The following is a 13,317-nucleotide window of genomic DNA, read 5'->3' on the forward strand; positions in this document are numbered from 1 at the left end:
TCCACGTTAAACTTGTCTTTTAAAGCAATAGACAGTGTTCAACTTATTGACTATGTTTAGTTGTCAAGATTCACAAATCTCCACTTGGATCAGAATATTTGGTTTGAGTGTACAGCACCATCCATGCACATTAATGGATCTGGGCTTAAGGGGCTGAAACATAACTGTGGTTTTCTTTCAGATATAATATCTGAAAACCATTCAAGCAAATAAAGTCATTTCAGGTTAAATCATGGTAATCCATGTATCTAAATCATAATGTAGCATAGACTACCTTATGAATAAACTCAATTATTTAGTAACAACAAATCACATACCTTATTATTCATAAAGGCCTTCAAACACTGTACGATCTTATGCTGACTCCTCTTCACAACTCTGTCCTGACTGAATTGATATAAAAAATTTAAGTTGTAATTACAATTTAATTACATATTACACAAAATTCAAAGTTTACAGAAAGTGGTCTTACGGTTTTGTTTCAACCAGTCTTTCTAAAACATCCAGCAACAACCCCAATCCTTCATGTCCAAAGTTTTCAACCCAACTAGAAGAGAGGAAAAGAAAAAAGACACCAGTGAAGTACATTTTTAATATCTCAGATTTCAGATACTGAATTATTATTATTTATTATTTGTATTATCATAGCATCTAAGAGCTCCTGTCACGGAGCAGGACCCTCTTGTACTAAGTGCTGTGTAAACAGGGCAAGAAGACAGTCCATCCCCCAAATTGCTTTGCATTTCAATCAGTTCTTTTGCACATGCCAAGAGCCTTCACAGATATACAACATAAAATAATAAAATTTAAAAACTTAACTCAAAACAAATGAACCCCAAATTCAGCAGAAATAATCCTGAAGAACTTCACTCATTCCTATATCAAATTAAATTTTCAAAATAGGGATTACTGATTAGCTCAAAGAGAACATTGGTATGGTGCATGCTTTTCTGAAGCTAGCCACCAAGCCATCTGTTTTTTGGAAAAATAATTTTAAAATTTAAGAAATCTTCCATAATTCAGAGTAAAAACATTATTGTGTATTAGTTGTGCAAGCTTCCAGGATCTCTGGGAAATCTCAGCTTCCATCATTGTCAGTCATTCCTTTCCTTCTGTCACTTCATCAAGTTTGCAGTTCTATCGGATATCTGAATCCATATGGGTATTTCTGAATATATCATTTTTAGAAAACTTACTAAAACAATGAAAATATTTTCTTTGGTTCATAAGAGAAAAAATTAAAGACACCATGCTCTGAAATATTTTGACAGATAATGGATTCTTATAAACACACTTATTCTTTCTCAATCCAAACAAAGTGTGAATTAAAGAGTTGTTCCGTGTTTTAACACACTTTCTTATTAGTAAAATTTTTGACTAATACATTACTTCTGATAACATTACTAGAATTTTATCTTGAGACATACCACCATTTTCTTTTACTTCATCTGAGTAATGCCCCTCTTATAGGAAGAATGCAGGCCCAGAATTTTAACCAAAAGGCTGCTGAATTCTTTCAAACAGCAAGCACTCAAAAACCCTGGTTCAGCCCTATGATAGCTATGAATTCATTAGGGCTTTAGACAAGACTTATTTAACAGCTTCACTCCCATGCTTATAATATTAACTCCTCGTACATATTAGCAACTTTATTGTAATGAAGAGTTTTCCAGAAATTGGATTAGAGAACCAAATAGTTCCAAATATTCATGGTACATAACATTTTCAAGTGTGTTATGGTCACAAAAACAGAGAATGGTAACAGATATTTGGGAGAATCAAAACTTCATTTTAGAATGAAGAACAAAATTACACTAAATTTGTTATAGCAATCTAGGATGATGACCCAGCACGTTGTTAGATTTGAGAATTCTTTCACTGCAAATTTGACAAAACGCAAAGAAAGTACCAATAGGAGATTTCCAAAAATAGCTACAGCATTCTACCCAATGTTTAAGAATCTGAAGTGCCTTACAAAATCGGAGAGGTAAGAGATGTGGAACATGCGGTCAGAAATCTCAAAAGAGCAATACTCCGATGCAGAAACTACAGAACCCGAACAACCAAAAAAGAAAAATCAACCTTCTGCTGGTGGCATCTGACTCAGATGATTAAAATGAACATGTGTTGGTCCGCACTGCTTTGGATCATTACCAAGCAGAACCCATCATCAGCTTGGATGCATGTCCTCTGGAACAGTAGTTACAGCATGAAAGGGAGCACTCCCGCAGCAGCGTTTTGAAGCGCGAGTGTGGTCACGTGCAAGCACTGGGAGAGCGCTCTCCCAGCGCTCCTGGTAATCCACCTCCACAAGAGAATTAGCTCTGAACGCTGGGAGCCCAGCGCCCAGCACTCGGAGCCTGTTTACACTTTAAAACGCTCTGACTTGCTGTGCTCAGGGGGGTGATTTTTCACAACCCTGAGTCAGCAAGATAGAGCGCTATAAAACATAAGTGTAGCCAAGCCCTTAGAAATGGGACCTAGATGGAGGAACTACACCTCAAGAGTACCTAAAAATCCAAAGTCACAGGCAGTGTCTGGACTCTACTCAATCGCAGAAAGCTTAAATGCACACAGCCCCATCATCTTGGCCCAAAATAGCATCCTGGTGATTGACCAACAGGGGATTTTTACCAGGACTGTGACAGAGAGGAAGAATTGTTTAGTGGATAGGGTGCTAAGCTGGAACTCATGAGACTCTGCCACACACTTCCTGTTTGACCTTGGGCAAGTCACTCAGTCTCTCTCTCTCTCAGTTCTCCACCTATAAAATGGAAATAGTGCTTTCTTATCTTATAGGAATTTTGTGAGGCATTCAGCTACTATGGTAATGGGGGGGGAGGGGCACATAAGAACTCTAGGATAAGATACTAAAAACCTACATTGTGAAACAGGTGTTACAAACCCTAATTCCCTTCCATGGATATGCATAACAGAACTAGAAAAAGTTTCTGAAACCCTGCAACACTGTGCTCTCCCTAAGGGCTTACTACGTAATAACTTGTTTAAAAAACTGAATATTTTAATTTATAGCTTAAATTGTATTTGTAACAAAATGTAAGAATCTGTATATTAAGCAATTGTGTATTACTTTCTTGGAATATGAGTAGGAAACTATTAAGATTTAAATTTAGGATTTTGAATATGCTAGTCCTAAAGGTTTAATTCTGTGTGATGCTTTCCAAAAAAAAATTTCAAAATAAACCTTGGCACACGCTTTAACAAAGGGATAACCTGAGGCGCAGGAAAAAGAACGCAACAAGAACATATACATAATTTGCCCTAAAAATGACAGCTACTCTTTGGTAAAAGTATCCATCACTGAATTCTCCAGTCACACCTGTATTGTTTTTATTTATAAAAGCAGAGTGTGGCTGTCAGTCTGTGTTACGAGGTCCCATAGCAGTCAGTTGGTTCTTTGCATGTACACAGAGAACTTCTAAGAAGCCTGTCCTGCATCTCCATGCAAAATCAGCATCTTGTTGATTTTACCACAAATTTTCACCCATTGCTAGTGATGAAAGCAAAATTTTTCATGGAGTAGGAACTCCAGATAGCAGATAGTCAGTCATATTCTGGAGCAGGGCATACTTACTAGGGCCACCTCTGTTACTCACAAGCCCCCTTCTTTCCAGGATATGCTGATCAGTCACTAGGTGTCTAAATAACTCCACGACACACACAGATGGCTGTCCTCAACTGGACTTGAATAGTCCTACTCAGGGACCTCCAAAATATGAAGTTCTCTAGAGCTTGCCCTGCCTGAAAGGACTGAAAACCACAGCTATTGATTAGGTCAGTTGTAAGTCCCACCCATCTCCCCAGAAAAATCAAAGGGATGTAATAATCATTTCAATTGAATTTTGTATTATATTACCATGATGTCTGATGGCTTTCAATGCTGTCCCAAAGGACATTTGAAGGGGCTGGTGTTTTGTATGTGAATAAATAATGCCCATTGATAAAAAGTATCTTTTCACCTTGAATGAAAGATTCTAGATAAACACAAATGCAGACTGTGTTGCAGAAAGACCACATGGAGTATCAAAAAAGATAAGGATGCAAGAAGGGTATCAGGAAAACAGAGGACACACACCTGGAAGAGTGCCCAGAAGAAAGGTTGAGGAAGGAAGATACAGCTCCTTCTGCTGTAGTCCTCAAGCTATTACTTGCGCTCATAGCTACCAGACTGAAGGCTCCACTTCAGTTCTTGCTCCACCCACACATCATGAGTCCCCTCTACACTATCATGCCCGGCAGACAATGCAGCCTTTGGACAATTCAGTGCCTACCTGGACCATGTCACAGACAATGAACACCACACAGCACAAAGAGATACACCACATGCCTTCCTCCAGTCCAGTCACAGCTTTCCCAGACATAGTACCCCAGGAGAACAGAGGGACAGGAGACACCCAGGAAAAGCTCAATGTGTCATTTGGGGACATGCACTTTTCACTGTTTTGGCACTATTTATTGTGTTGTGAGTTTTGATGGTGGATGGTCTGCCTTTCTGATTTTTTACACTGGCATGTAAATACCCGTGTAAAATAAAGTTTTGAATTTGCACAGAAGGCTACAGTAGCACGTTTTCTTATATGTAATGTTAGAAGTGGCACAAACTGTAATGAATGTGCAGACTCAATAACTTTCATAATAAAAACTTAGAAATTGTCGTCACAATAATCCCTAAACTGTGAGTTGCAGTACCTGGCCAGTACTGAAAAAAAAAAATGCATAACATCTCTGTACGTTTCATAAAAGCTTTTACAAAAATACATAATACCACCACATTAAAAAAAAATACCACAGCTGCCCCACTCCCATATATAGAACAATTTAAAATACCATTTAATTCCCCCTCATGCATGGGACCACGTAAACCCATTATGAGTGCACAAAGCATCCATGATTTCTGTTTTGCATGTGAATCCAGCACCAATCATGCATGACAGGCACACTGTCAAACTGTGTGTACCAGCTCAGAAATCCAGTAGTGTCTTTAGTCCATTCCTGGTGAAAAGGTTCCCCGCTCTGTCCTTGCAGACATTGTGCAGAACACAGCATGTTATAATAATGTGGACTGCTTTAAATGATACCAGTATGCATAACAGAATATCAGTCTGTCAAATGTACATTCCACCCCCATTCTACAGCTAGAGAATGTGTCACTCCATCTTCTTTGGCCAAGTGCTCTGAAATCAGGGTATGGTTTCATAAGCTATGGGAACATGGGACAAGCAGAGTCCCCTAGAACAACAGTGGGGACAGTGACTCCTTTTATAATGTCATTCAACGAGAATAATGTCCCAACTTCTCCACAAAGAAAGTCCCGATCTCAGGAACAACCTGGCATCAAGCATCCTGCCAGTGCACACTATATTAGTGTCCATTAATCTGCTCCAGTGGTTGACCAGGGCCTGCCTAACCATGAAGTAGTACCCATTGTAATTTGTGTACTTATGCTCCTTGCAGAGGGCAAAACTATAGGCTCAGGTCCCAGCAATGACCCCAGCACAGTTTGGAAAGCCCACTCTCTCAAAGCCAGTAATTACTTCAAAAAATTTGTAATGCCCAACGCCTTTGAGTAATCACTTCACAAACATTTGCCACAATCATCCCACAGTTGATTTACCAAGTCCAAAATGGTTGGGCCATGGACCTGTAACAGTCTGGTGTAACCCACTTCCAGATCGCTATAGCAATCTCCTTCTAGAACAACATCCTCTCTCATGTGGTGCTAAAGGGTTGGGGCAAGCTAAACACAAACCTCTGCTTCTTCATGTGAGAGTTCTGGACCCAGTGTCGGTCACCCCAAGACCACATGACTATGTGATCTCACCAGTCTGTGCGTTGGCCCTGCTTCAGGAACATTGGTCTACAAAGGAGCAATGTGCAGCTAATGTAACAGGCATGTGCAGCATCAGCTGGGTTGCAGCTGGCATGTCAATAGCCCCTTCCAAGGGGTGCCTTTGGCAGTTCACAAACTGCCAACAGAACCACAACCTGCATCTGACATATGATTTGCCTTATTGATCTCATGAAGTGGAAAACTTCCTCCACCAGTTTGGATTCCAGGTTGATGGCCCCAGCTGCTGGGGACATACAGACACAAAGTGGTTGGAGTGGATGAGCTGGCAAGAGAAAACCACCCAGAACACTTACGGGTCAACTCCTGCAGGACAGACAGACAATTTCTCCCACAACCTACTGTGAACCAACCGCTAGAGTTGCTTCAGCTTGCAAGAACACTAGGAACCCTAAAATATGATAGTGTATGCCCACAGAAGCTGAAATTCTGACTTAGGTCTGCATAGTACAGTACAGTGGCACCAGCAGTCACGAGGCCTAACTTTTCAATACAGTGTGGACGCTCAAGCATGGGCTTGGAAACAGTTGGCGGACATGGGTCACACAGACCTCGGCCTAATGTGCTGTGTAAGCATACCGTGATGCTACTGCAATTAAAAAAAATTGTAATTTGTGTATCGACTCACTTATACAAATGGTAAGAAACAATGGAAGATGTAAAAATTAACATGGAAAACTCCCAAAGTAAAAAAAAGTGCTTAAAAGTAACAATGTAGTTACTGTATCATTTTAAGAACTGCATATTTCATTACGACAAAGAAAATTATGAACCATAGTTAACTAATTTTATGCATTCTTTTTGTGATCTGTATTTTTGTACTTAAATATTTCCTTTGAGATACTGTTAAGCAGAAAATAGCGTTTAACATGTTTAGCCACTGATAACTATTACTTGAGAAAAATATTGTACTATTAGTTTAAAAGGATAACTCATTCATAATAAAATCATGTATATGGACTATTATTTGAAGTAGGTAACATGCATTAATACATATTTTGTTTTGTTTAAGAAAAGGTAGGTAAGTATCATCCCCCTGCAGATGCGCATCAATCTGAATAAGAGGGGTAGTTGTCTAATGGATTCGATGTGCATTCTGTTAAACCACATATGAAAACTTAGTTCACCATCTCCAAAAACACAAGCTTCAATTGTCTGAGAAGCACTACTAGCTACAGAAATAACCTAACTCATGAACAGCCAAAAAATGGCACCATGCTCATACTGGGAGTATTCCGTTGAATTACTGGGGCCTAAAGCTAGCCACCGTACCTCAATTAATAACCTTCCCTTTATTACGTTTTCTGCATCTGAAGTAACACGAGATTTAGTTGTGTGGAAAGTTTCAAGTGGTAAGAGTATGCCATTTTTGAAAGACAAAACACAGGCAAAAACTAGGTTTTCAAATCAGTTCAATGTTTTATTCATTGGCAAGTCAAGAACTATTAGCAGAGATCTGAAAAGAATTGGATATACTCTCAGTTTCAGAGCACACTTGATAGAAGCTTGTTTTGGTGTAAGAACTAAGCCAAAATTATATGGAAGCCAAAACAGGGCTTCGTGAATGAAATTAGTTGAAGCTTTTTACGCTTTGCATAATTTAAAACCACTGTCATTCCCTTTTTTAGTTTTAATTTAATAAATCGGAAGTTTTGTTGATAATTTTAGAATTAGAAGGGCCCTCAAATGAAAATATGTATATGCACAAAGCAGTACAATATAGCGACAATTACTTTTACGTGGGGAAGTGAAGGAGTAATCAATACAAAGCCTAAGGCCCACTCCTCCCCCCTCCAACCAACACTGCCAACTGAAGGACATCTGGAAAAAAAGAAAGCTTAGAGACCTTGAAATGTGGACCATCATTACACTGAATCACTTGATATAAGCAGAAATCTTTAACTTTATCATGAGTAATTAGCTTCTCAGCATCTACACCAAATTCCATACCCACCTAACTATTGCACATACTCAGTCAACCTTTCTCCAGTACCAGCCTGAAGGAGCCACCTTGCAATTCCAGACAAAGACAAATAAGTGGTATTACATACAGAGAGTCTTGTGAACCTAAACTTTGCAAGTATTAAAAGGTGGACAGAGTTAATGAAAATGCTATCCCACAGTAAAAGATTTAGATTAAGTTAACTCTAAGTGGTCCTCACATTTCTGTACTAATCTTCCATTATATAAAATGGTGGACAAAAAGTCTTTTTTTATCAGACTTTTTAAAATTTAAAGTAAATACATATTTATGTTTTAAAAATAAACCTATTTGAAATTATGACAATGTATGTTCAGATTGCAACTCACCATAGCTATTATAATAATTTCAATTCAATAAAAATATTAAGCAGCACGTTTGCTGCCAAAGTTTTAAAGAAAGTCAAACAACTGAACGTGTAGAAGTCACTGGTTAAGCACCTGGAACCAGAGCTTGCTGAAGTGCTAAGCCACCTTTTGATAGCAGTAACCTCTTCAGCAGGCTCAGAGAGAATGCCTTCTCATTTCAGTTTATTCCAATAGTTCAGTTCAATGTTTAGTTCACTCACAGCTTGTTTTCCTCTTCCAATCTATGAAAAAAATCCAGTTGAGAGGCTGAGATCTACTATTTCTGAAATCTTGAGGAATGCAGTAACCAGAAACAATCACTTAATTCACGAACTACAGGTAATATTTCCTCTGTTAATAAACCGGTTTTAAATGCAAAACATTTTGATAAAGCTTTTTATTTAACTAAAGAATATTAAAATGCTGTTTTTCTGCATTTTTAATTGAATTCAAATTTCCATCCCAGTAGAACTTAATGCACATCACAAGGAAAAAATTATTCATTATCCGGTAAAGAAGAAACTAATCATTCACCACTTTTCTAATATAAGACATAAAAATTAAGAATCTGAATAAATGTATGTTAAGTGATATAATTGTTTCAGAAAGCATGTATAGACAGTATATCTTCTGGTTAACAAAAGTATAAAATGAGCATAAAGGCTATATTTATTTGCAAATCAACATGTTTTAATGGTTCCCAGCCAATGAGAATCAACTTTTCTTTAAGAAAATAACTAAAAGTGGAAAACAAGATTAAAACTGGTGATTTAATTTGCTTTATTTGAATCAATCCATCCTGCTATGTAATCAACAAAGACACTTGAAATTTTATTTTCATGTTTTTGACAGTTATTGCATGTTTTAAAGTAACCTGACTCATTAATATTGTCTTACATTTTCGTTTCCTTTTAATACAAACTGTGTGCCCATAAATATTTTTCAATTATTTATTTCCGTGAAGTATATTTCCAATGTAGAAAGGGGAAAAAAGCAGTTTGAGTCAGAAAAGATTGCACGAGTCAAGAAATATTGAGCATGTTGGCCTCTGTCCTGACAGAAGTTTATTGAATTCCATAGCTTACAACAAAAAGTGATATCTTTTCATCCTCAGTAAAAAAAAGAAAACTGCAACAAGAAAATTATCAACTAATCTAGAAGTGATCACTCTTCAGGAAAGTATATCAGCCTGTATTTCTTTGTGCTTGTCAGCACAATTCACCACGAGGTTTCAATTATTTAACTATAAACAGCATTCACAGATGACTAGACATGTGCAAATATTCTCTCTACCTTCGTTGAATATTCACAGCAGAGTTTCAAACATTCTCACCAGGAAAGCTTCTTGTGAAATAAAGTACAAAAACAAAATAGTTTCACATCAATATTTAACAAACCTGGATAAGAGTCCAACAATAAGCACTTTGATAGAAAACTGGATAGTGCAATGTCCAACCTTTTAAGAGAAAAATGTTCAAGGAATATTTTAACTTACATTCCTTAGCAAACTGAGTGAGTTTCCCCTCCAGAAATAGACAAAATGGGACGACAGAACAGCAATACTGAACAAGGAGGTAGAACTAATGGAGATAGCAAGAGCCCAAACTACTGTTTACAAATTTATTTCCACTGTGGTCTTGGCCTTCTGACAAAGAGAGGCAATAACTACTTCCTTTTTACGTAGAAGTATGGCTTCATTTTCATCATATAGAAGTAGGCATGTGAAAATTCATTCTCCAAATGTAAGGTGAATGTTGAGTAACAAAAGCTTTTTAAAATAACGGAGGGTGGCAACTGATCCAAGCTCTTAACAGTTTTATCTGCAGTGTATGTCATCATGATACTTAAGCTAGTTTTGTAAGCAATTTATGTCTACAAGCAGGATAATACTCATTTAAAACCTTCCAACTATCCAAAGAGAAACAAGTCAGTAGTGAAGAAACCAACATCTTGTAAATTTAAGACTGTGTTGAAAGGCTCCAAGGCCTTCTGATCCATTCCTCTTTGATCATTAATAGGACTACAAAATAGGTCACTTTAAAAAGTCATATTTTGACTTTTTTTCAAATCAACAGAAATGGCAGAGAATATTTCTTGTCACTGAGTAGAGAGGCAAAATTCTGAATTACTTGTGATTTAAAAACAAAATCCATAATAATACATTTTGGTGGATTCACATATAAAGAAGGTTAAGAATTCTAAATGCTGATTCCTAAACAAACTATTTCTATGGTTTTCCTACTCATAAACTATCATTTTCTCCCTAAACTGGGATTGACTGAAAAATAGCAGCTTAAATTTAAAAGAACCCTTTTCGAGCATAGCACAATAAGTGACTAAAATAGGAGCTGAAGAATGTAAATCGAACAGGACAAAGGAAAATTATTTTAATATTGCAGGTTATTTAGACCTAAGAATTATAACAAAATTATATTCTGATGGGTGGGGTTTTTACACTCTAAGTTTACAAAATGAAATTTCTTTAAAGTTTTACAACCTATTTAGAACCAATTTGGTTACTCAAAATATGTAGTTTCCATGATAAATATTTCTTAACTTTTGTTGAAGAAAACTCATATTAAGACCTTTGACAAGGAGAAAAGGTGCAGGTGATAAAATAATAAATTTGATATCTTAAATCTGAAGGTCAGCTTTAATACAATATCAAAAACCAATTTCCACTCAAGTGTCAGAGTCATTCATCAGGTATGTTTAACACAATTATAACCTATACCAAAACTTTAATTTGCTCCTAACCTCTTACTTGGGGCGATTAGGTACTCAAAAGCAACAAGTCTAGTGGGACCTACAAACACTTAAGTCATGCACCATAAATTGGAACAAACATGAACAAACAGCAAAATATAAGTAATCCTTCCATGGAATTTGTGTAAGCTACATGATGCCAAAAATGACTTGAAAGTGCTTTGGCTGAAAGTGCTTAGCAGAAGTCTATAGATCACTGTAGCGAGGCAGAGTGGATCCCTGCCACCTCAGAAAGTGACGAGCCCCTCCGGACACCAGAGTAGGCAGAGCAAGGAAGCCCTGAGCCCCGCAGAGTGTCAGGTGTGGCATAGGAAGCGTAAGGCCCGACCCCAGAGCTCACAGAGAGCAGCCACCGGGGAGACCAGATGCCTCCAGCCTACCTCCCGGTTGGGAAACTCCAGCAACCTGCAACAGACCCAGGAGCTGCCCAGGCCTCTCCCAGGCCAGCTACCTGGAAGAGTTGCCAACCCTGCCCCAAGCCAGCTATCCCGAGGAACCCCTGGTGCCGGACCGCCTGAGGACACCACCCTGACCCAGGTACCTCAAAAGTAGCCCGGGGGCAGCCAACCCTAGTCTGGCTGCAACACTGCAAGAACCCATGTCAGTGTGTTGCGGCCAGGATCCCCACTGACGCAGCAGCAGGTCGTCTGCCGCTGCTAGGGCCCCGAGCTGGTACGCAGTAGAGTAGGAGGGCCTGCGTCCCCCCGCCACCCAACTCGCGGGTGGCAATCTCCCCCTCTCCCAAGCCTTCAGACCTAGGCTCACCATTTATAATACTGTTATTGCTCAACCCCTGCCTGAGGACCTGAGCCCCTGGCTCACCCTTGCCCCACCCTGACCTAACAACTAACTGTGTTTACTTCTGCCCTCACGAAGGCCGCGAAGGAAAACTCCTGCGGCCAGACTAATTCCCTGCTAGGCCTCCTCCCGAACTTAGTGAGGCGGTGGGGGTCGCCCTGCCACCCCAGAGAGAGACTAGCCCAGCTAGCCTCTCTACAATCACATACTTGTAACGTATCTTATTTACTAGGATTTCCATTGTTATACTGGATTTCTGCCCTTTTGTTCTTTCCCTGCCATCACATGCTCATCTTAGTAGGAATCTGGTAACTGGCATACCAAAACACACTAGTGGCATATCCACAGTCCAGTATCTGGTGAAAGAACACAACACCAAATGAGTCAAAGAAAACACATGAAATCCTACGGTATACAGTTATGAAATAACTGGGCATGGAAGAATTAGATTATCTTAAGCATCAAACATCAATTTCACCATAAACACACAAACCGAAGATGATGATAATCAATAATAATCAGTCTTTACAGATAAGCAAAGTATGAAAAATGCTTCTTAACAACTTAGAGCAGGGCTGGGGAAACTTTTTGGCCTGAGGGACACATCTGAGTGGAGAAATTGAATACAGGGCCATGAACGTAAGGCTGGGGCAAGGGGTTCAGGTGCAGGGAGGGACTCGGGGCAAGGGGTTGGGGAGGACGAAGGGGTGCGGAGTGTGGGAGGGAACTCAGCAGGGAGTTGGGAGCAGGAGGTGTGTGGTGTGAAGAAAGGGGCTCAGGGCAGGGGGTTGGGGTGGTACCCACAGGTTAGGGCAGCACGCAGAGCCCTCTGTCCCCCCGCCACCAGGGGCTACAGGGATGTGATGCCAGCTGCTTCCTGGAGCAGTGCGGGGCACTACAGGGGTGGCAATCCTGCGGGCCAGATCCAAAGCCCTGATAGAATCATAGACTCATAGAATATCAGGGTTGGAAGGGACCTCAGGAGGTCATCTAGTCCAACCCCCTGCTCAAAGCAGGACCATTCCCCAATTTTTGCCCCAGATCCCTAAATGGCTCCCTCAAGGATTGAACTCACAACCCTGGGTTTAGCAGGCCAATGCTCAAACCACTGAGCTAGCCCTGGCAGGATCTGGCCCGCGGGCCATAGTTTGCCCACCCCGACTTAGAGTTTCATTAAGGCTTTGTATATTTTATATATATAGGCTTTGTCTATTTTGACATGAGGTAGACAATTTGTATTTTAACAGTTATAAAGCTTCAACTTTTTGAATCTCAGTGTCTGTCATTAAATTGTCTGATCCTTTCCCCATTATCTGTCACCCCATAATTTCCCACAACTGTTAAAATTTAAAACGATAAACAAAATGCTCAAAAATAAAGAGATATTTTGACAGATTATACCAAAAAGATCAAATTCTGCCAACCCCAGAAGTAACCTACTCATAGTGGAAGTTTCTCACTAACCAACGTGCTTCAGCGGCTGCCTTAAACCTGCTTCATATCTCCCCTTCTAGTTTTTTAGTACTTACCGTGATGGCACAATGTTATTATCCGGA

At 39.4% G+C, this 13,317-nt stretch overlaps 1 protein-coding gene across 1 annotated transcript in view; it reads right to left on the minus strand.

Moving 5' to 3' along the window:
- Nucleotides 1–13,317, minus strand: part of DIAPH3 (diaphanous related formin 3) — a 541,978-nt gene that overhangs the window by 440,412 nt on the left and 88,249 nt on the right. Inside the window, exons 5-6 of the mRNA XM_074961715.1 lie at nucleotides 473–547; nucleotides 318–387 (exon numbers count right to left, since the gene is read on the minus strand). Of these exons, the coding sequence (XP_074817816.1) occupies nucleotides 318–387; nucleotides 473–547 (145 nt within the window). The remainder of the gene's footprint in view (nucleotides 1–317; nucleotides 388–472; nucleotides 548–13,317) is intronic.

This window comes from Natator depressus, chromosome 1 (genome assembly GCF_965152275.1).
Source record: "Natator depressus isolate rNatDep1 chromosome 1, rNatDep2.hap1, whole genome shotgun sequence".
Lineage (NCBI taxonomy): Eukaryota > Metazoa > Chordata > Testudines > Cheloniidae > Natator > Natator depressus.